General features: G+C 38.3%; 1 protein-coding gene and 1 long non-coding RNA gene across 16 annotated transcripts in view; one reads left to right on the forward strand and one right to left on the reverse strand.

Moving 5' to 3' along the window:
- DNM3 (dynamin 3) overlaps positions 1–24,160 on the reverse strand; it is a 653,888-nt gene that overhangs the window by 28,956 nt on the left and 600,772 nt on the right. For all 15 annotated transcript variants that reach the window (XM_081489464.1, XM_081489460.1, XM_081489461.1 and 12 more), the window contains 3 exons: positions 10,212–10,376; positions 1,138–1,364; positions 332–568 (listed from right to left, as the gene is read on the reverse strand). In XM_081489464.1, the coding sequence (XP_081345590.1) occupies positions 332–568; positions 1,138–1,364; positions 10,212–10,376 (629 nt within the window). The remainder of the gene's footprint in view (positions 1–331; positions 569–1,137; positions 1,365–10,211; positions 10,377–24,160) is intronic.
- Positions 336–2,044, forward strand: LOC145505987 (uncharacterized). The gene is made up of 2 exons (XR_014053437.1): positions 336–416; positions 1,052–2,044. It is a non-coding gene; the product is annotated as an uncharacterized LOC145505987 (long non-coding RNA).

The following is a 24,160-nucleotide window of genomic DNA, read 5'->3' on the forward strand; positions in this document are numbered from 1 at the left end:
AGCCACTGGCTCTTTCATTTCAAAGTTCTTTGTCAAATTCTACAAACAACCGCCAAAACGTCATTCATCTGGACCTAAGTTTCTGTGGTTCATTTAGTTTGTGCCAGTAGAGAAAGGAGAGTGTAGTCCATATATTGGATTCTAAGTGGAGTCATGGGCTCAGCAATCTTCCTGTGATTCCCCTCTAGGGGGAGGGGGCACCGCAAATGTATACGACAGTATCTTTGCCATTTTCTTCCCCCAATCAATTTTGTCTGTCACGCTATGAGAAGAGAACCCATGAGCATCCCAACCCCGACCCCCCTACTTCGGCCGCGTGCAAAACACTCACCTCGGGACGCTGGGAGGGGCCCTGGTGGGCCGAGACGGAACCTGCGGAGGCGCCCCGAACGAGTCACTGCTGTTGGGGAAAGGAGGTAAAGGGCCTGGCCGGAATGGCACTGGCGGTGCCCCTGAGTGGGGTCCCGGGGAGGGGATGGCGGGTGCGGGTCCCCGGCCAGACGTGGGTCGCGGGAGGGGCGTGCTCAGCGTCGGCCTCCTCTGGGTGGTGGGGCTTGGAGGGGGCGACCTGGGGACAGAGAGAGACAGCAGTTTGCCCATCCTCCTTTCCATCAGAAGTCATCCTTAAAAAATATGTTATAATTGACTACGTTTAAAAAAGTATTGTCTGACTAACTCAGATACACGTTAGGGATATGATAAAAGGGTAAAAGGTGAAAGGAAGTTTCCTTCCCCACCCCTTCCTCTGTGGAGACAACCAGTATCTTTTCCTGGGTATCCTTTTTATCTATATTCTATAATATCTTCTCTCTCATATATATATATATATGTGTATAAATTGCTTTTTTGTACACAACGTTCTACAACTTACATTTTTTTTAAGCTTCACATTAACTGGACTGTCTTTTCACTTCAGTACTTATTCTTTTTAATGGCTGTATAACATGCCATTGTCCAGGTATATTGTGCTTGTTTTTGAAAGGAACTGAGACTATCTGACTCTCTCTCTCCCTCTTGAACTTAAATATTCCTTTTCCTCTTTTTGCTTTAGGTTCATATTGGTTTAGGGTAGCACATTCGGAAAACGACTCTGGACAAGCTGGGAGGCCTCTGGCATTGGGGGCACCGTCTTCCCACCTGCGGGAATGCTGGATCCAGGAGTCGTCCACGGGTGGGGGTGCAGGTGTGAATGTCGTGGCCGTGTTGATATCGCCGATGACCACGAGGGCTTCTTTAAGGGCCTGGTACATTCGAAGCATCTCATCCCGGCGCTGAGCCTGCTCCGCAGATTCCTCCATCAGGGTACTTTGGTCCTCTGAAGAATATAACTGTGCTAGGAGCTCAGAATTTATGAAATCTTTAACCTGTTGAGTCACCGCAGAAAAGTGAAAAATGGAAATGAATGAGTGACTAAATGATAAACTGGGTCAGAGCCTGTGGACAAAGTCCACAAAAGTTCACTCTGGGAAAGGGGACACATCATGTGTGTTTACTCTTCTTTCTTCATTAGTCTCCCAATGCCAGTAACAGTTTTCTTCTCTGTCTTACTGCTGTTGATACTAAAGAAAAACAGGTAGTTGAAAAGAGGGCCAAACCTCACCATCGTCAGAACAAGGCCTATCGGTTGTACAAGCATTTCTGCAATGTTGTCTGTGGCTGCTTGGTTTATAGACAAGGGAAAGTACCAGGAGGTAAGTGGTGGTATTTTCAATAGGAAACAATGATGTAGGGAAACTAAGGTAGTAACACAAGCTATGTATTCCTTGGTATTTCAGCCCTTTACCTACCTTTTACCAAAAATCTCTGGAATACTATTAAGACCCCAGGTTTCCATGTTGTCTCAAAAGTGGAATTAGTACCAGTAAGTGAATATTTATTAAATATAGAATCATATATAATTATACAAGTTCATTTACAAAAAAAAGTGATACATTTTCTGGTTTCCAGAGGTTAACAGTGATGAAGACTGGCATAAGGTTCCACAGTTAAGCTTGTATGACATAAAGTTTCGTATAAGAAAACAAATTAAAATCTGAATAATTCATGTGAGTCTTTGGGGAGGGGCATTTTGTGGCAGGATGAGAATGGAAAGGATGCGTTGTCACACAGCTTTGGGGGAGAGAGAATCAATAACTGCATTTCATCAAGTCTAAGACACCCCTGATTTTCAGACAAGCCACTCTTTTATGTGCCACTAAGAAAGGAAAACCACCGTCAACTAAACTAGAACACAATGCCAAGGTATCACTGAGTGTCACATGCATCTTCGTGTCAGAAATGTTAAAAGTGGAAAAAAGTGAATGTGAGAATCAATGAAATCCAATGTGTCTTCTCACTGCATATGTATGAAGCATGTATTATTATCCCAATTTTACAGGTGAAGGAACTGAGTGAAGCTCAGAGAGGTTAAGTAACTTGCCCAAAGTCACACAACATTAAGTTGAACCCCACATCTTTGAACTTGTCTAGTGCTCTTTCCATGACCCCCTTGCCTCACTTTGAGTGACTAGAAAAGATAATTTACATTAAGCATCATGATTATAGTATGGTACACAAGTATGCCACTTAACTTAAGCCTAGAAAAATAAACCAACTTGGATTTTTCAGTGCCTCTGTTAAGAGAAAGTTAACACTTATCTAGAGTCACTGGATCTAAGAAAGGCCAAAAGCGAGTATATTTAATTGTTACAAATTCAAGCAGACAACAGAACACCTGTCAGATGCTCAAGATTCCTGGGTTGTAGTTAAATTTGTAACTCAGAAATGACAAGACTCTAAAACACATAACTTCACTATTTTTTAAAGGTATCAAACCATGTAAATAATTCTACTAATCAGAGAATTCAGCTAAATCACAGCCCTGCTGTGAAATAAATAAAAACTGTTCTCTGTACATATTCTGTAAACCAGGAGTGATTTAAATGTGGAAGTAATCTAATACATAAGATGTATCCAGGCAACTGTCTGGTGGAAGGGGAAGTTTATGTGTGATAGCTGTAGAAGGTAAATTTGGCCAGGTAACCTGGGGCCAGATGTGAAGGCCTTGAAAGCCAAGGAAAAGTATTTGAACTTTATCCACTTGGCAATGGGGAGCCAGGGAAGGCTTTTAAAACAAATAAATGAAATAATAAAAGAGAGTTTTAGGAAAGTCAATCTGGCTGTGATTGGAAAAGAATTTGCAAGAGTGGTAGTAGAGATAAAGAATTCTGTCAGAAGACCACTGCAGATTTATGGAATGATAAGGGTTTAATTTAGCAAAGTTGCCATGAAATAGAAAATATGGGCACAGATAAATGACATTATAAAGGAAAAACCAGCTGGACCTGGTGCTGTTTGGATACGAGGGGCAAGACCCTTCAAGCATTGAGGTTCAGGTGAGTGGAAGTCAAGGAAAGTCAGGTTTAGAGAAAAGACAGTAAATTTGGCTTAAGGACTGTTCTCCTCCTTGAAGATTTATTTACTGCTAAACACACTTGCAGGTACCCAAGGAGTCATGCAGGTTTGCACAAATCTTCCACTGTGAGGTGTGTAAGTACTTGGAGAGATGGTGCAACTCCAAACTCAAAACCAGACAAGTTTCCTGGCATTGACCATCAGTTGGGTTAAGCTCTTTTGAAGCTTTACATCTTCCTGGAGTATCACTTAGAATCTATTAAACACAATTTAAAAGAAGGTCCTTCCAAGAATAGATTTAAAGCAGATCTGAATTAAGAAGCAACTGTCAAACAAACCACAAAATAAAATAATAAGAGCCTGCTTCGGCATTCTGATCAAAGATCTGCCTTGAATCAACTCTTCCACATCAAAATGTTACACATTAAAACCTGCCTACTATCCAATAGATTTGGCAATGTCCTGAAATAATATGAATGATTTTAGTATAAGAGAAAGTGGCTATATAGCACAGTGGTTAAGGGCATATTCTTTGGAATGAGACAGCTCAGAATCTGAGTCGTACAGGACTTCCCTGCTGGTCCAGTGGTTAAGACTCCATGCTTCCAATGTAGGGGTACAGGTTCGATCACTGGTTGGGGAACTAAGATCCCACAAGCCACGTGTCACAGTCCAAAAATGAATTTGAGTCCTAGCTCTAATATTTACTGTTCTTGGACAAAAAACTTAACCTTTTTGAGTTTCAGATTCCTGATCTGCAAAATGAGGTTAAGGGTAGGAGCTGCCTCAAGAGTTGGTATAAGAAAAAAAAAAAAAGTTGGTGCAAGGATTCAGTGAAACAGTGAATATATATTGCCTAGCATGATGCCAGGGCTTCCCTGGTGGCCCAGATGGTAAAGAATCCACCTACAATGAGGGATACCTGGGTTCAATCCCTTGGTCGGGAAGATCCCCTGGAGAAGGGAATGGCTACCCACTCAAGTATTCTTGCCTGGAGAATTCCATGGACAGAGGAGCCTGGTAGGGTTGATGCCTAGCATTTAGGCAGTGCTCCATCAACAAAAGCTATTCTTTTTATAGTGTAAGGTCTAAATTGGGATTAAGTATGTAGAGGTAGGCAGCTAGGGCAATAGTGCCAGCATCAAGTGACATAGTTCATGTAGAGCAAAGTTAACATTTATTTTGCACGTAAGAAAATTTAAAACTCTTCTCCTCCTGCTGTAATGCTACAACTGGAACAAAGGTAGGGGGGACTTTGGGGAGTTTCCAGACACTTCAGGGACTTTCTGAGCAGTTTATATGTCAATGGTACAAATATTTAAATCAAGGATTCTGCACAATTGGAGGCCAAGTGGATCCCTTTTAGATGATAGCATTGAGAAAATACCTCACAGAACATGACCTAAACTAATTATACCTGGATGTGAGATTTGAAAGAATCTTTACGTCTTGAATTATAACACCTTATAACCTATCCATCTTTGTGAGGTTCACCAAAAAATTCTCACACACAAAGCCTCATTCCATTTCAAACTCCACAGGCTAGATAAACAGGCATTACTGCGCCATGTCGTTCTGCTCAGTGTAAAGGAATGTGAGGTCATTAAAAACGTTCCACATGTTTTCCTCTCTTTTTGACTTTAACCCTTCTCTAGCAGCCTGCAGTATTTTTGAATCTTTAACTTTCTTCTTTGTCTTTATTACTAACACCATTTAAAGCCTTCACAAATAGAAGAGATATTTATGGAGTTTTCATACAGTTCAGTTACTTAGAAGACCATTTCCTTAAAACCTCTTTGTTTCGAGACAGGAGGGGCCACAGAATGGCACAGTGATAAGTTTCATTCACATGAATACACTTATAAAAACTTAATTAAGAAGTTTAGTTGTGTTCAGTTTTAGAGAGGGGCTTGGTTAGAATTTATAGATTCTTCGGGATCTCACAATTCTCTCACTTAAGACTGCTTTCTGTTTCCTAGGGATTTCATTTTGGTAAAGACCAACCAAGTTTTCCTTCTTTGAAAAAGAATATCCTTTGACTCACAAAGGTTGAGCAAAGAAGATGGGCAGAAAAAAGTACCTACTGTATGATTCCAAAGTTCAAGTATAGGCAGAACTAATCTATGATGTAAGAAAGCAGGAGAGTTACCCTTGGTGGTGAGTGATGGTGGGGGTAGAGGGGTGGAGGGGAGCAAAAGTGGGGCTTGTGGGGCTTCTGGGTCTTATTTGGGATCTGTTTCTTGAGCGGGATACAGAATTCTTGACTGGTGGAAACAAATCAGTGCTCTGGTATTTAAGATGTACTTTCCCTTCAAATAATGAACGTTTAAAATAACACTCTACTTCATACACATTAAAGTTACAGTAAGTTGTGAAACTAGGACACATGTTACTAATTTTCCACCAAAGGGCCAATGGCCAAGGAGAGTGAATGTGGACCTCCAGGGGTCCAAGGGGACAGGCTCCAAGTGTGAAATGCCTCTAGGTTTCATATTTGGTTCTTAAAATGTTTCATAAAACTTTACATTCTATTTCATATTAGCTGGGTTTGTTTGAATATGAGGAACAATGTTTTAAATTACTTACTAGTTAAGATTCAAAACATTGTCTCTCGTATTCAAACAAACCCTAATCAAATTTTCAAGTAAAATGAACCCTCTGGGAAGACAGCCTATGTATATGCTATGGGGATCAGAGCCCACCCCCCTAGTTTGAGAAGACTGACTTAGAATGGTCTGAACCCTGCCATATGCACTCTCTGGTGGTGGACTGGAGAGAATATCAGACCATGATATCAGACCGAGAAGACGTGGAGGTAGATTTTAGTCATGATCCTGCCACTGCCAGGTGTGTGATCTTGGGCAAGTCACTTAGCCTCTTGGGGCCTCAACTTCTTCATTTGAAACTGGCCAAAATCATGAGTACCCAACAGGTGGCTGTCTTATGGGTTCAAACACAGACTTATGTGCCACTTTGCCACTAACACTTTTCAAATAAAGCTGGATTCACTTTCTTGATTCTCTGATCGAGAACTTCTGGTAGTGTGAGCTAGAAGAAGAGGCCATCAAGATGTGCTTGCTATGCGGTGTTATATGTGTGTTTTCTTTAAAATCTCAAACAAAACTCTGTCGCTTTGCCCGTAGCCTGTCCGGAAAAACCGCCTGTCATAAACTTGCTATTTCTTTGTGCCGCTGTTACCTGGTATGTTTAAGCAATGAAACAGCTGCTGCATTTCAATAGACAAAGGCTTACAGTATGTCTGAGGCGAGGCATTTATTGCTGGCTTTAAACTTCTTAAACAATTCCATATGGAGACTTGAGTGGCAGAACACTTAATGTAAACTTTCAAAGGAAACTGCCCACCAAATTCTGAACTTTATGAAAGTTGGCTGAAACATATTCGTTTTCAGAAGGCAGAGTAGCCATTCCCATTTCATAGAGGAAAGGCCACAGCCTGGCTTTCAATAGTGATGGTTAACAAATAGAGGACCTGGTTTTAGGCATTTATGGGCTCTGCAGGAACAACTAGCTTTTTCACCCGCAACCATTTATAGAAACAGCAGGGTTAAGTAGATGGAATTCAGAATGAGGAGTCAAAGTATTTGTTTTTCTTGTTATGATTCTATGATTAATTCTCTCACTTGAAGATCTCTTCACTTTAAGTTAAAATAAAAAAATCAACACATATGTATGACACAGTGCTGGGTGTTCAGTGTGTTTCTGTTCCTTGCACTCAAAAGGGTGTTTTTAGAATGAACAAAAAGGGATCAGATGTTCTGCACCATAAGATGTCATGAGAATATATTTTTTTTTAAAAAGGGATTTGTATTTTTACATATACATAATTATACATATAAATTTATATTATACACACACACATATATAAAACTATATACTTTTGTTTTTGTTGTTGAGTCACTAAGTCATGTCCAACTCTTTGCAACCCCATGGACTGTAGCACACCAGGCTCCACTGGGCTCTCAGGCAAGAATATTGGAGTGGGTTGCCATTTCCTTCTCCGGGGGATCTTCCCAGACCAGGGATTGAACCTGCATTTCCTGCATTGGCATGCAGATTCTTTACTGCTGAGCCACCAGGGAAGCTCTATATACTTTTACATATACGGTAAAAATGTGGATAAAATAATATCCAAAGGAAAGCAATCATCCTAGATGTACAAAACTATTTTCTGGTAGATATGAAAAATTATATTCAAACAAAGATAGCCATAATGTCATAAGAATCCAGCATTACATAATGTTTTTACTTTCTCCACATTCCTATCAATCTCTACTTCAAGGTTTGACCTTGGAGATCAAGTCTTAATTGAAGTCTTCTTTCTCGTGACTCTTATGTGAGGTCTCCCTGAGGACAATTAGCAGAACTTCACTTCCATGGATAATACCCTTAGGTAGGGGTTTTGCCATTTCATAAAGCAAGTGAGTGGTGAGGGGTGAGGGCAATTATCCTCATGTTTCTTTGTGTGTGTGTGTTTCTTGAGAAGGTGAAAGTAGGATAGATCTGCAATCAGTTTTTTTTTTCCCCTTTTGACTAATTTATGTCAAGCCACTCCTCACAGCTATAGACAGGAAGTGCTATTTCCTGTGCTCATGATTTAATATAGTGCAGAGCAGAGCAGCGTTTGAACTGATGGCAGCACTAATGACTCTCGGTAAAACAGTGAAAAGATAAATGATTCTTAATCAGGAAAATGTTTAAATAAGCAAGTGCCTTGATTCCACAGCAAAACAACCTGAACTCATTTAAGTGAAGTTAAGAGGGTAATTTGAAAAATACACAGACTATTTGTTTAGTACTTTATATTTTTCAAAATGGCATAGAGTCACATTTATTATGTTCTCTGACAATTCTGGGGGGCAGCTCAGGGTTCCAAGTGTAGTTTTAGAAGTGACTTACTTCAGCCTAGAGGGGCCAAATGATTTGCTTCAGGTCGAACAGCAGGTCATTGACTAAGCTTAAGTATATAATTTATAGTTTCCAATATATTCCCAATACATTGCTTACCTGCTGCTGCTACTTCAAAGCATTTTACTCACCTTGTTTGAATAAATGAAATGTGTATGAAAATAAAATGAGTTAAAAACAAGATTGCTTATGTGACTGGGGTCTTCAAGTCAAGGAGCTCATACATCATGAACGACAAACTGTCAAACTTAGAATTTTGAAAGGAATCTTAATATATGGATAATGGTTATTTCAGTTCTTTAGTAGGCAGCCATATTAGTTTCTTACAACTATACTTTTCATTATATTGATATTTCCATATATATATCTTAGGGAACAAATACCTAAGCCAGATACCTTTTTATGATTCATATTTTTTATATGGAGGAAATAGATAGACACGAAGGATTGTCTTAGGTTAAACCTAGACAGTGTATTAAAAAGCAGAGATATCACTTTCTGACAAAGGTCCATATAGTCAAAGCTATGGTTTTTCCAGTAGTCACGTACTGATGTGAGAGTTGGACCATAAAGACGGGTGAGTGCTGAAGAATTGATGCTTTCGAACTGTGGAGCTGGAAAAGACTCTTGAGGGTTCCTTGGATAGCAAGGAGATCAAACCAGTCAATCCTAAAGGATATTAACTCTGAATATTCATTGGAAGGACTGATGCTGAAGCTGAAGCTCCAATACTTTGGCCACCTGATATGAACAGCCGAGTCATTGAAAAAGACTCTGATGATGGGAAAGATTGAGGGCAGAAAGAGAAGGGGGCAACAGAGGTTGAGACAGTTGGATGGTATCATCGATTCAATAGACATGAGTAAGCAAACTCAGGGAGACAGTGAAGGACAGGGAAGCCTGGTGTGCTGTAGTCCATGGGGTCACAAACAGTAGGACATGACTGAGTGACTGAACAACAATAACAACAGAGTTTGTAGCAGAACCAAGTATAGAATCCAGGTTTCTCTTGAATTCTAGGGTGGGGCTCTTTTCTACTTTACCATCTAATTTTTATTTGTTACAAGCAAATGCTAATAATATATTATTGATTTAAATAAAAATGTGTCCTTAGAAGATAACAAGGAATAAAATTGGTGTTTCACTTTTCAAGAATCAGAAAAGCCTGCTGTAAAACACCCCATTATAGCCTATCTTATCTAAAAGATAAGTTCTCCAAAAAATTGCGATATTATTTATAGTTTAGCAAAGTAGCTACCAAAAGAACCAAACCAGACCATGTAATTTAAGTATCATTTCCTGACTGCTGTAAAAATAACCATGAAAAGGGAAAGATTCTATGAAATATAGATCAATTACTTTGAGATCCTTGGTTCTATCATCTTACCTTAGAAAAGAAAAAGAAACTGATTTTGTATCCATGGAGATAGGGCAAAACCTTTCCTAGGTTAAAATAGTATTCTATAATTTTTAGAAGGTGAGAATAACTGCATTACCATATTCTGTATGAATATGTAGAAAAGAATACATATCTTTTGCCTTTAATTTCAAAGTCTAGGAGCCAGGGTATCTGGTTTTTTTCCTGGCTTTGCAACTTATTTTTTTCCTTGACTATAGTATTTTTGCTCTGCTTTATCGTGAGCAAATTCACACCCTTCTAGAGGAAACAGCCAATAGGAAATACCACTTTACTGTAGCTAGAAGTTTTATGTTTTCTTTCCTAAGTTCCCTTCCACTCAGTCAATTACTACTTGTAATGGAAAATGATAAGCCTGGGTAATAGGTGTTTAGACCATCCAGAAAATATCACAAAGACGCTGAAGAGAGTGTGAGCAATTTCCATGCTAGTATGGGATTAGAAGTTAAAAATGAGACAGCTGATAAACACTTACATTATTGATCATAAGGTGCATTATTGTTTTTGGAATTAGGTCTCGGATACATTTGTTGATAATAGACATATAGGAGTCTACAAGGTTGCGAATGGTCTCCACTTGTCTCTCCAACTGTGGGTCCATAGAAAAGTTTTCTGCTTGGCCATTCTCATCGTTTTCAGTCTAACAGAAAGGAAAGAAAAACATGGATTATTTCACATTGATTCAGAAGAAGAAAAAATGCCAGACATTATCATATGATTGACTTCTGTTTACTGAATTTGAAGTTGTACTACCAGATGGTACCATCTTTATCTTATCAAACAGCCATTTATTCTGAAAAGAGATCAGAACCATGCAGTTATTATTCTACCTTTAGCCTGCCACAATCAAGGAAAAGCAAAATACTGGGATTCTGAATGAATGTTTAGACAGACAATCAGATAAACAATGCACCTAACAACATACCTCTAGAGAACAATGTAATCTTAAGCCGTTTGCAAGTTGGCCAAAGAACTGAATCCAAACATCTGATGCAGATGTAAACCTCTGGGAGGGGTCTCCAGGGATTCTATAGATTAGAAATAACCTTGGTGTTGTTCTGGAACTCCTAGGTCTGCTCTGGAATGGATCAGCACTTGGATCAGTCCAGATTTAAAACTAAATCTCCTATGCCTGGCCTGGAGCCAAAATAAGAGATATAGGGGATAATGCATTTTTCCATGCACTTGCTGGAATTTGTTCTATAAATTCATGCTTCTGTCATCACTACTAAGGCTGGCTCCACTGTGAAAAATGTACAGTTTTAACTTCTAACTTGTTATTCTTTGAATAAAACAGAATACATCCAAACACAAAGCATTTATTTGTGCAACATGAGAGAAGCATCTGTTTTCTATACTCTGCAACTTGAGTTAATTAATTTTGGCTTATCCACCAGAGGCTGGGCTGGGCATCTTCATCGTTAAGGGCTGACCTGTTGGCTTGGCATTGAAATCAATTTAGAGTAAATGGTCTCCATTTCAAGTCAGGTTGAACCATGTAAGCCCCAGAACATGATACAAATATTGTTAGTGGTCTGGCTGCTTTCTAGCATTTGGAAAGATTTAATTACTGATGCAAAAAAAGAGGGGGATATAATTTATTGCTTCCAATGTGGACATGAAGTAATTTTTTTTTGGAAATTTACCTACTTTGATCTGCCAGGTTTTTAATCATCCAATCAGTTCTCGGCAAAGCACTGTGCTGAATTGCTTAAATGGATCTATAAATAAGTGTTAACTTTGGATCAATACGTATGTGTGAAAGGCATATTTGTAGGCCACAAGATCAACAATAACAAAGATAGAAATTAGTTCTAAACATTTATATAGGCTCCTGTTGCTTTTCTAACACCTTAAAAATATTAATATGTGCTCACTCTAAAACACAACAGTTACTTTCCAAACTTAAGAGTTGAATCGCGTACTTCATGATGACAACTGGAGGACATTTCTGAGGCATCTTACTGCTACTGCAGCAAGAGAGGGGATTAGAAGTCTCAATAATGACAGATGTTTCCCTATCCCTATACCATTTCTTTTTAAATGGTCTTTGGTCACTGAAAGAAGTAAATCAGGTAGTTCCTTACTTTTATTATTAATTTGTAATATAAACACAATAGGATTTGGGATAAATAGGTAAAAAGCTAAAGTGATAAAGTGGTAAAGTGATAGAGGGAAGGTCAGCAAAGGCAGTGAAAAAAACTTCTTCCCAGGGCAGAAAAACTACTTACTGCAGATTGCGTGCCACACTAAGCCTAAATTCTAAGAATCAGTGGTAACTGCAATGTTGTCTTAAGGGTATCATATTTGAAAGTAAAAATTTAGGTTTAAACTCAGGCTTTATCAGGTACCTCACTTATTTAATGTAACTGAGACTCAGCTTCCCCATCTTTAAAATGGGGATACACAAGTTTTCTCTGGAAAACTTTGTGTAAGTTAAATGAGATAATGCATATGAAGCAACCTGGCCAAGGGCCTTGTGGGTTCTCAGTGATGTTAGTTTCTTTCTTTCCTTTCTGAATATTCATGGAATGAGTTAGAGAGCCGCTTGGTTCTCAACACACATTATGAAAATTTAAGTTGAAAAATTTGAGCACAAGACATTTTCAATCCAAATGATATAAAAATAGCAAACTACTATTTTTAAATCGCCGTGTTTTCTACAAGCTAGTCTCTTTCCCTGGAATCCCCTCCTCCCATCTGTGAAGACCTTTTATCTTTCAAAAGTCAGCTTCACCATCACTTCTTCTAGACAAACTCCCAAAGGCCCTCAGACCCACCATCACTCCCTGCACAGTACTTCATCTGTGTCTTGTACTACCATCTATGATCTATATCCAGCCTAGTTATGCTTCTCCCACTGTTAGACTCCAGGGTCTTGTTTATTTCTCCCTTCTCAGTAGCTAGCACAAAGCTTGATGCACCAGACAAAGAGAGGAAGGAGGAGGAGTTGACACTAAAAAGGCTTTGCCTAAATCAAGGAAGCTGCCTCAGTACATTTCAAGATCTCTAAGAGTGCCTATTTGTTACAAAATTGGAGATGAGAGAAACCCCAAATTGATGAATTAGGATCCACTACTACTTAATCATAGTGAAAGTGAAAGTATTAGTTGCTGAGTTGCCTCAGACTCTTTGCGACCCAATGGACTCTAGCCCACCAGGCTCCTCCGCTTATGGGATTCTCTAGGCAAGAATACTGGAGAAGGTTCTCATTCCCTTCTCCAGGGGATCTTCCTGACCCAGGGATCAAACCCAGGTCTCCTGCATTGCAGGCAGATTCTTTACCATCTGAGTCACCAGGGAAGCCCTGATTATAGTGAGGATGATAAAATGACAATGAAATTATGTATATATATCAAGTGAAAATACATGACCTACAGCTTTGTGAGGAAAACATCTTTTACAGAAAGCAATATGTATCTCCATAACAGATAAAATGCATTTTAGTTCGTCTCTCTGACCTGAAACATTTTGGGATTTTGCTGTCATATTTAACAAAAGGGGATGATGGCATTTTAGCATCAACATACTTTCTCTGCCAGGAACATTTTTGAGCACTTACTGTGTTCTAGGTACTGTGCTGAACATTTTACATAGAAGATTCACACCACAACCTTAGGAGTTGGGTACCACTGTTATTGTCAACCTAAGAGCATGCTGAGGCTCTGAGAGCTGAAATGTTCAATAAATATAAGGTGAATATAATGTGAGGGGCTATGATAGTAGCTCAGTTAATAAAGAATCTGCCTGCAATGCAGGAGACCCTGGTTCGATTCCTGGGTCAGGACGATTCCCTGGAGAAGGGATAGGCTACCCACTCCAGTATTCTTGGGCTTTCCTGGTGGCTCAGTCGGTAAAGAATCTGCCTGCAATGTGGGAGATCTGGGTTTGACCCCTGGATACAACGTGAAGCCAATTTCTGTTTTTTCCTAGGTATAAAAAAAACACGAACTATTATGAAAAGGGGAAAAACCCATAATTTGTCAAATAAGTTTCACAGATAAAATAATAAATGTAAAAAGAGTTTCTAGGAAATGATGACATTTAAATACTTATATTTGTAAAAATAAAAAATATGATTGAGCCAAAAGAGAAAACCAGAGTAAACAGTATTTATTAAAAGAACCTCTAGGAAAATGAAACACCAGGAAAATTATACCACCATTTCTATTTTCATATAGAAACACTACATTTTCCCACTTTACCCTATACTGAACTTTTAGCCTTGCTTTAATTTTTGCATATCAAAATATGCAAAAGACATTGACTTTCACTTTTTGAAACCAGATGCAAGTAATAAGCAAAAAATTGGAGTGAATAAAGAACACTGAACAGTTCAATTCTCAACAGTAAAAAAAAGAAGAAATATTTCAGAATAACCAGTAAAATAATTAGAAATTCTCTTTAGGTTTTGGAAATCCTAGTAGATGTGTAGTTACATGCAAATCTTAACTACTCTGATAAGACCATGGGCATGATGGGGAGTCAAAGAATTCAAGTTATGATTTTAGAAAGAAAGGAGTAATTGTCCCTTCTAATATGTCTAAGATGAATGGGGAAAATGTACATATGTAGAATTTTTTCTTTTAACTGAGTAACTGCAGTGAGCAAATGCTCCCTTAAGCAAATTCTCTATCGTTCTTTTTTCTGTATGAATACTGTGTATGACTGTATTTTTTCTTTGTTTAAATTACAGGATTGCGATAGGATTCTTTGCAGTCTAAGCACTGAAGTGACAGCTGTTTGTCATTATCCTCATCAAGGGAATGTAAAATAAAAATAGTAATTTGTCTCTGATCTTTGAGGCAAAAAAAGAATGGTCTGCAAACATTTAACCTTTTATGTGCAGGTTCATTGATGCTGTTTACAAAATGCGAATAATATTGTGAAAACCAGTTTTCCTTTGAAAAATAACAATGGACAGGCCTTCCTATTGTAATTTTTTTTCTAAATAGCTTTTGAGAAATCTAATACAATGTAAATGATCAAAAATAACAACTTAGAATTGCTTGTAAAAATTAATATTATTTACACAGTATTCAAGAAACAGGCTGCTTTACAAAATTTTAATTTAAAAGCTTTCTCCTAAAGACTTGAATGGAGAAGGGAATGGCAATGCACTCCAGTATTCTTTCCTGGAGAATTCCACAGAGAAACCTGGTGGGCTATAGTTCATGGGGTCACAAAGAGTCGGATACGACTGAGCTAACACACAAAGACCTGAAACTTCAATAAGTCAAAGAATGAAGGAGCCAGATCAGAAATAATTCCTGCCATACCTCAAAGAATCCACTACAGAAAAACTCTGGGCTTGACCAGGATGTCTATTTTTCATGTTTTGTCTTTGTCTCCTTCCTTTCCTTAAAGCTCTTACTTATGTCATAGGCTTCTTTGAGGATCTTGAAGCCATCTAAATAAGGCTGGTGACCGCACTCTTTGGGGGCTTCCCAGGTGGCGCTAGTGGTAAAGAACTCACCTGCCAATGCAGGAGACATAAGAGATGTGGGTTCAATCCCTGGGTCAGAAAGATCCCCTGGAGGAGGGCATAGCAACCCACTCCAGTATTCTTGCCTGGAGAATCTCCATGACAGAGGAGCCTGATTGGCTACAATCCACAGAGCCTCAAAGAGCTGGACATGAGTGAAGCGACTTAGCACACATGCACAGGACTGCACTCTTTCAAAGTGAAATAACAGAAATACAAAGTGTCCTGGCAGGAATATGCACATAAACATACTACAGAGCTCAAGGGGGGCTTTGCTGTGTCTCTTCTCACCAGTGGAGAACTTGGGGAGATAACCTCTAGATTTACACAATTGATTTTTTCACATAAGCAGCATCTTATTATTGTTATACAGTTCTCCACTACTGTAAACAAAGAGTGTGTGTGTGTTAGCTGCTCAGTCGTGTCTGACTCTTTGCAACCCTATGGACTCTAGCCCACCAGGCTCCTCTGTCCATGGGATTCTCCAGGCAAGAATACTGGAGCGGGCTGCCATTTCCTTCTCAAACAAAGGGTAAAAAATATCATTTAACTTTTCTTAGTGAAGCAGGTCATTATTATGAAGATATGTTGCCATAGTAATGCTGCTTTGAATCTTCCAGCTCCACGCTATGGAGACTGGTTCAGTAAAAACCTTTCCCTACTCCCATTTACTTCTAATTTGCAGAGGCCAGAAAGGCAGGCAACCAAACTTATAAAAAAAGACTGTGGGAGAAACATGTTCTAGGAAGCCTTTGAGGATAGTCGAGGCTGTGGTTTGGTATTTTGGGACAGGTATTTCACTATAAAGTCAATACAAATGTTTACGTAGTGTCTAATGTGGACAGTGAGAGACATAAATGAAGCCTAAAACCACACACCTTGCTTGCAGCAGGGCAACACAGTGTCAGACGAATTAGTGAGTCAAAGGCGAGCTCAAGCACGGTGGGCTTCTGGGGAGTCTTTACTGATGGCAACATTCAAGATGGACCTTCAGAGTTGGGTAAGATTTCAAAGACAGGCTGAGAGAACATGCTCATTACTTTTCCCTAGTACTTAGCACAGAGCCCTACATATAACAAGAGCTTCGTAAATATTGTGGAATAAATGACGGAAAAAACTAACCAACCCAGGCCATTTCCTGAGGGATTAGATTTCTGTTTCTGAAGGAACCTGAGCGACTGAGCTCCAGATAACTGGGGTATTGTTACACAGCATGACCTCTTAGATTCCTACAAATGAGTTCAGCCTCTTATTTGCCCGGGAAGGGTAAACAGCTATCTGCATTGAGAATTGTATTTCAATTCATATAAAGATTTTAACAGTCTGAAGATGTCTACAGATGTGAGCGGTATTTGTAGTCAGAACACTGGGAAGCAAAGGGGCATCTATTTGCACCTCCAATCTGTCAGAAATAGCCCTAATACAGGAGAAAACACTAGCCTCACCTGATCTAGGGTGTATAGGGGATAACCACTATATTTGCAGGCAGGACCCAACTGTTTCTGATTCTATTATTTTTCTTCCTTGTCTCTTCTCCTTTACCTACTGTTACTTTTTTATTCTCTCTATAGCTTTGTATCTCTTCATCTTATATAACATCATGATAAACATTATAAATTTATGTAAGATTAATGTGAAATTAAAAAGATATTGAAAAAACCTTTAGGATTTTCAAGATAATTATTTGATTAACAACAACAACAAACCTATCTTAATTCTGATGTAGCTATATATCTCTTTTTTTTTTTTAACTCTCATTTAGCCCAACAGCTGCCTAACAGTATATTTTCGTGTGGTGCCCCATATGTCTGAAAGTGAAAGTCGCTCAGTCCTGTCCGACTCATGGGGTCACTTTTGTGACCCCATGGACTGTATAGTCCATGGAATTCTCTAGGCCAGAATACTGGAGTGGGTAGCCTTTTCCTTCTCCAGGGGATCTTCCCAACCCAGGGATCGAACCCAGGTCTCCTGCATTGCAGGCATCAGGATTCTTTATCAGCTGAGCCACCAGGGAAGCCCAAGAATACTGGAGTTGGTGAAAGTGAAAGTGAAAGTCGCTCAGTCATGTCTGACTCTTTGTGACGCCATGGACTATAAAGTCCATGAACTCTCCAGGCCAGAATACTGGAGTGGGTAGCCATTCCCTTGTCCAGGGGATCTTCCCAACCCAGGGATCAAACCTAGGTCTCCCGCATTGCAGGCAGGTTCTTTACCAGCTGAGCCACAGGGAAGCCCAAGAATACTGGGATGGGTAGCCTCTCCCTTTTCCAGTGGATCTTCCCAACCCAGGAATCTAACCTGGGTCTCTTGAATTGCAGGTAGATTCTTTACTATCTGAGCTACCAGGGAAGCCCATGAGGATTCTTAGAGACACCTAAAAATTTACAAGCTCTGTGTTGAGGTCCTCCTAGAAGTTATAATAATTCCAATCTAGTTTTTAATCTAAAGGCCTGTATTACTTTATATAACAGATAAGTTTATAAATATGAAAAATACAGATATATAAAATATATTACATGTACAAATACATCAGATATTTTAAATATATCAAATATTACTAAACAGTATTACTAAGAATTCTTTCTACAATTGGTAATATTTAGTTTTGGAAAATTCCAATCTTTATATACTGAGTTTGCTTGCCATGAATAGCAACCTTTCATCCAAACAATAAACAGTCTAAACAGAACAATTTAAAAGGTTTCTTCAAAAATAAACACTCCCCTCACCATCATTTCTGGTTTTAGATAATATTAGTAATTTCAAAAGGGACAAAGTTATTTTTCAATATTAACTATTAGGATTAACTAACTAACAATATTAACTGTTTAAAATTTAACTTTGTCATAATAAAACTCTTTTACTAAAAGAACTGAAATTACAATCAACTGATACAAATTTCCTTTTTGATTAAAAAGTAACTACATATGTTTGGAATAGCAGAACAAGAACTAGAATATTTCCAAAGAGAAAAACCACCAAAACACAGGAACAGATAACATGAAGGTAAACATAAAAACAATCTGTGATGATTAATTTTGTTTGACAACTTGGCTGGACCATGGACTAGAATACCCAGATATTTGATACATACATTCTGAATGTTTCTGTGAGAATGTTTTTGGATGAGATTAACATCTAAATTGGTGGACTTTCAGTAAAGCAGATTGTCCTCTGTGATACGGGTGGGCCTTATATAATCAGTTGAAGGCTTGAATAGGACAAAAAGACTGGCCTCCCTCAGCACAGAATTCTCCAGCAGACTCTCTGTAGACTTCATCTGCAACACTGGCTTTTGCTGCTTCTACAACAGACTGCCTTCAGACTCGAATTGGATCACTGACTCTTCAGGGTCTCCAGCCTGCCAATCCACCCTGTAGATTTTAGACTTGCCAGCCTTGTTAATCATGTGAGCCAATTCCTTATTAAAAATCTCAGAGATAGACAGATACAGATATACAGAGAGAGACATATCAGTTCAGTTCAGTCGCTCAGTCACGTCCTACTCTTTGCGACCCCATGAACCGCAGCACACCAGGCCTCTCTGTCCATCACCAACTCCCGGAGTCTACCCAAACCCATGTCCATCGAGTCAGTGATGCCATCCAACCATCTCATCCTCTGTCGTCCCCTTCTCCTCCTGCCCCCAATATCCCACCCAGCATTAGGGTCTTTTCCAATGAGTCAACTCTTTGCATGAGGTGGCCAAAGTATTGGAGTTTCAGCTTCAACATCAGTCCTTCCAATGAACACCCAGCATTGATCTCTTTTAGGATGGATTGATTGGATCTCCTTGCAGTCCAAGGGACTCTCAAGAGTCTTCTCCAACACCACAGCTCAAAAGCATCAATTCTGTGGCGCTCAGCTTTCTTCACCGTCCAACTCTCACATCCATACATGACTACTGGAAAAACCATAGCCTTGACTAGATGGACTTTTGTTGGCAAAGTAATGTCTCTGCTTTTAAATATGCTATCTAGGTTGGCCATAACCTTCCTTCCAAGGAGTAAGCGTCTTTTAATTTCATGGCTGCAATCACCATCAGCAGTGATTTTGGAGCCCAAAAAAATAAAGTCTGACACTGTTTCCATTGTTTCCCCATCTATTTCCCATGAAGTGATGGGACCAGATGCCATGATCTTAGTTTTCTGAACGTTGAGCTTTAAGCCAACTTTTTCACTCTCCTCTTTCACTTTCATCAAGAGGCTCTTTAGTTTTTCTTCACTTTCTGCCATAAGGGTGGTGTCATCCGCATATCTGAGGTTATTGATATTTCTCCCGGCAATCTTGATTCCAGCTTGTGTTTCTTCCAGCCCAGCGTTTCTCATGATGTACTCTGCATAGAAGTTAAATAAGCGGGGTGACAATATACAGCCTTGATGTGCTCCTTTTCCTATTTGGAACCAGTCCGTTGTTCCATGTCCAGTTCTAACTGTTGCTTCCTGACCTGCATACAGGTTTCTCAAGAGACAGGTCAGATGGTCTGGTATTCCCATCTCTTTCAGAATTTTCCACAGTTTATTGTGATCCACACAGTCAAAGGCTTTGGCATAGTCAAGAAAGCAGAAATAGATGTTTTTCTGGAACTCTCTTGCTTTTTCGATGATCCAGCGGATATTGGCAATTTGATCTCTGGTTCCTCTGCCTTTTCTAAAACCAGCTTGAACATCTGGAAGTTCACGGTTCACGTATAGATATGTATAAATTCTTCATGATGTTGATCATGATGAAGGCTCTTCTTTGATTCAGAGTGATGCTTTTGCTGCTGCTAATTCTCTAAGATCACTATCATCACAAATGTTTCATACTCAAGTAACCAAATGTTATGATCACATCCTAGTGGTATCATTTATAAGAAGATAATACCTGAAGACTAGGAACAAAAGTGACCATTTCACAAGAGCAATCTATGCTTTTGGAATTCTATTATTCTCATCTAAAAATGCATAACTGCATGGAAATTTCAAATTATTACTTCTATCATACAATTTGTTTAACAGATATTCTCATTAGAATCGGGGTATTAAGGGGTTATAAGGTCTATGCGATGAAACACTGGCTCTTATACAGATTAGATGATGGACAAAAATATGAAAGAAAAATCATAACTATTATAAAACAGAATTTGTTTGTTGTTCAGGCCTTCAAAAATGTTTACATGGATGACTACTGATGCATTATAGTAAAGTTAATTAAGTCCTAGGGAGAGCAGGGGTGATAAAATTCAAGTATTATGAAAACAGCATGGGAGGTCATAAGAGAGTAACTACATAGTAAAATAACAGCATGGTACACAGTGGCTTTAATTTAGCTCTTTCTTATCTTAAAAGTTCAGTGTAAACAGAGTACTTGCTTTACATGCAAAAATATGTAAAAATAAACATAAAAGAATGCAATGGGTTAGAAACAATGGTAGAATTCTTTGGGTAGAATCATTATGTCTTTCAAGAGTGTTGAAAAAAAAATGAAGCCTTTAAAGAAGCAGCTATAGCCAAGAGTTTTACATTTCTTCAAGGTCCACTGAACACTGTAGCTGATAAAGTTGTCAACGGGATTCTACTGAAGAATTCTCAAAGGTCTCAAGATAACTTTTTCAGCCATCCCTACGGATGGTTTAGTGAATACACCTTGCCAACATTCTAGGGTCCCCAACAGCCTTACCAGATGATCCAGATAAAATATCTGAAAGATGTTTTAGGAAATTTAGATTCTTTTCTGTTAATATGAGAGACAGAAGTAAAACCCGAAGAAATATGCCAGGTTGAGCTGTTAGAGATGTGTTTCCAACATTCAAAGGTAGAAAATTTCTGGTGACACTACTGGACTGCATCTCTCTGGATCATAAAACAGAAGCACATATGTTGGAATTGGAAAGGTACTACCAAAGTGACCAAAAATAGAACTCTGTAAGTACTCATTCCCAATTAAAAATGTAAAGAAGTTGTCTCAATTTAGGCAAAATTTCAGTTTGTAGAAAACAGAAATTCATAAAGGTGATAAAAATAAAATATACTGTAGATACTGAAGCTACTGGTATTGAAAATAAGATTGATTGGACAAAGATCTATATACTGGAAGTTATAACCAGTGAGTTTGGAGTTTATTTTCTTTTGTTACTTCTCTCCACTCCTCTTCTGAAATTGTGTGTGTGTGCTGCCTGCTTAACAATATGGAGGATGGAACATATATGCTTATACAAAACTTCTGGGGCACTCTCCACCCCCTTCTGATGTCTATGACAGAAGTTTGCTCTGTCCCTTTTCACTGTAATAAAACTTCTGCCACACAAGGAAAAAAAAAGAAACTTCCTTAGCTTCACCTTAATCCTGATGTTTGCTTTGGCTATCCAATTCCATCTACTTTTCACAAAATGGTAAAAGTTTAGAGGTAAGACTGCTTAAAGATCAGTAACTTAAAGCTTCATTTATAATGAAAATTAAAACTATTCTAAGGTAAATTTAATTAAAAGGTATAATTATTATTAGAAAAATGCTGTAGTGTTTTAAAGTTTGTATACATGTGATTGTACTGAGAGCTGTGTTAATAAAATTTGTAAATATAACTTGAGGTATAAAAGAGAAATTGATGTGATTTGTTAAAAATTTTCTCACATGCTGCAACTAAAGATCTCATGTGCCACAACTAAGACGCAGCACAGCCAAATAAATAAATAAATGTTTTTAAAAAACAGATTAGGAGCAGAAATCAGACTACAACCACTAACAAACACTGATAAATCTATAATTCTGAATAATGTTTTTATGACCAGATCAAGTTGTTCCTTTACAGAATAACAAGGTAACTTTGGATTAGAGGTGTAAATATTGCTAAGAAAATGTATTATGCATGTATGCACAACTTTTCCCAAATTTCCTATTTTCCTTAACCATAGCTTCAAAATTCATAGAAATGTTATTATGAGTGAGAACTATGATAGTCCCTCTGCCAATTATTTATGACTACTTGAACCACATAAATACTTTCAAAGTAAAACAGATATGATTTCTGAATTAAAGAGCTGTGGTTCAATAATAAACACATAGTCACGGTCACTTCTTTTAGCTCTGAAATGATCAGGCAGTCAGGGAAGATACATAGATTCACTAATCAAAAGAGAAAAACAATAGTTTTATCTGCATTATTTCTAGGAAAACAGACCAAAAAATGCACCGTTAATAATTTTTAAATGCATTCACAGATACCATCTCAGTTGATTTTCAAACAATCTTATGAGAGAGAAGTATAGCAAGGAATAAAGGATGTGATCAAGTTAGACCACTTGGTTCTAGATTTATAAACTCTGTAACCTTGGGCAGGTTAATTAATCTCTGTGTGCTTCAGTTTTCTGTGAAATAGGGTAATAATTGTACCTATTATCATTATAACCCTTCAAAGGGTTGTTGTGTGAATCAAATAAATTACTAGGGTAGAATTCAGAAGACTACCTGGCACATAATAAATCCTCAATAAATTTCAGCCATTATTATTTGCTAGGGAAGAAGAAATTAAAGCACAGAGAGGGAAAATGTGTGCCTGAGATCAGTAAGAGAGGAAGATCCAAACAGAACTCTGACCTAATATTCCTTGCATACATTCCATGCTCTTTATGTAGGCTTCCTTGGTGGCTCATATCGTAAAGAATCTGTGGGCAATGCGAGAGACCTGGGTTCGATCCCTGGGTTGGGAAGATTCCCTGGAGAAAGAATGGTTACCCATGCCAATATTCTGACCTGGAGAATTTCATGGACTGTATAGTCCATGGGGTTGCAAAGAGCTGGACACGACTGAGTGACTTTCACTTTCATTTTTCATGTACCATCTCACTGCTTTTGCTCATTAACAATATCTCAGTTAAACTAAATACTAAAAGTGAAATTAAATTGGAACTGAGAAATTTATTCAGAATTAAGACTTATTCTTACTCCTCCAACAGGTGATGGATACAGTGTCCTAACAGTCCAAAGAAATAAAATATGTCATCCTATAGAGATAAAATGCAAGCCACATTTCTGTAGCCACATTAAAAAACACTAAAGCAAAACAAGTGAAGTGCATTTGAATAATGCTTTAATGAACCATATCCAAAATATTATCATTTTGACATATGTTTATGGGCTAAGTTGTATTTGCCCCAAATTCCTTTTTTGAAGTCCTAACTCGCAGTACTGTATCTCAGAATGCGACTGCATTTGGAGATAGTGTCTTTAAAAAGGCACTTAGGTTAAAATAAGACTTTTTAGGGCATGCCTTAAACTGATGTGACTGTTGTTTGTCTAAGGAGGGAAAATGAGGACACGGGCACACACAGAAGGAAGACCAGGTGATAACAGAGAGAAGATGGCTATCTGTCTACAAGCCAGCAAGAAAGGCCTCAGATGGGACCATCCTGCTGACACACTGAACTCAGATTTCTATCTTCCAGAATTGTGAGAAAATAAATGCCTGTTGTTTAAGTCACCTGGTATGTGGGACTTTGCTATGACAGCCCCAGTAAACTAACACAACATGTAAACATCATTAGATAGTTTACTTTCTTTCCTTTTTTTTTTTTTGTATGAAGTCTTCAAAATCCAGTGTGTATTTTACTCTTAAGGCATATTTCAATTTGGACTAGCCACAGCTCAAGTGTTGAGTAACGATGGTGGTTACCTCACTGGACAGTGTAGACACAGTGTGTTGTTGTTGTTGCTGTTAGTCGCTAAGTCGTGTCTGACTTTTAATTTCTAAAAGATTAGGACTCCTTTTCAAAAACCATAACCATATTACCATTGTCACCCCAAAAATATTTAATAAGAATTGCTTAACATCAGTAACTATTTAAAAATATTTTTACTGGGGAAATTTTAAAAACATATAAAAGTAGAGAGAGTAGAGAGAATAATATAATTCACCTGGGGGTACTCATTATTCAGCTTCAATAATTTACCACATGGCTATCC

The sequence above is a fragment of the Giraffa tippelskirchi genome, chromosome 5 (genome assembly GCF_054371585.1).
Source record: "Giraffa tippelskirchi isolate mGirTip1 chromosome 5, T2T-mGirTip1v1.2.pri, whole genome shotgun sequence".
Taxonomy (NCBI): Eukaryota; Metazoa; Chordata; class Mammalia; order Artiodactyla; family Giraffidae; genus Giraffa; species Giraffa tippelskirchi.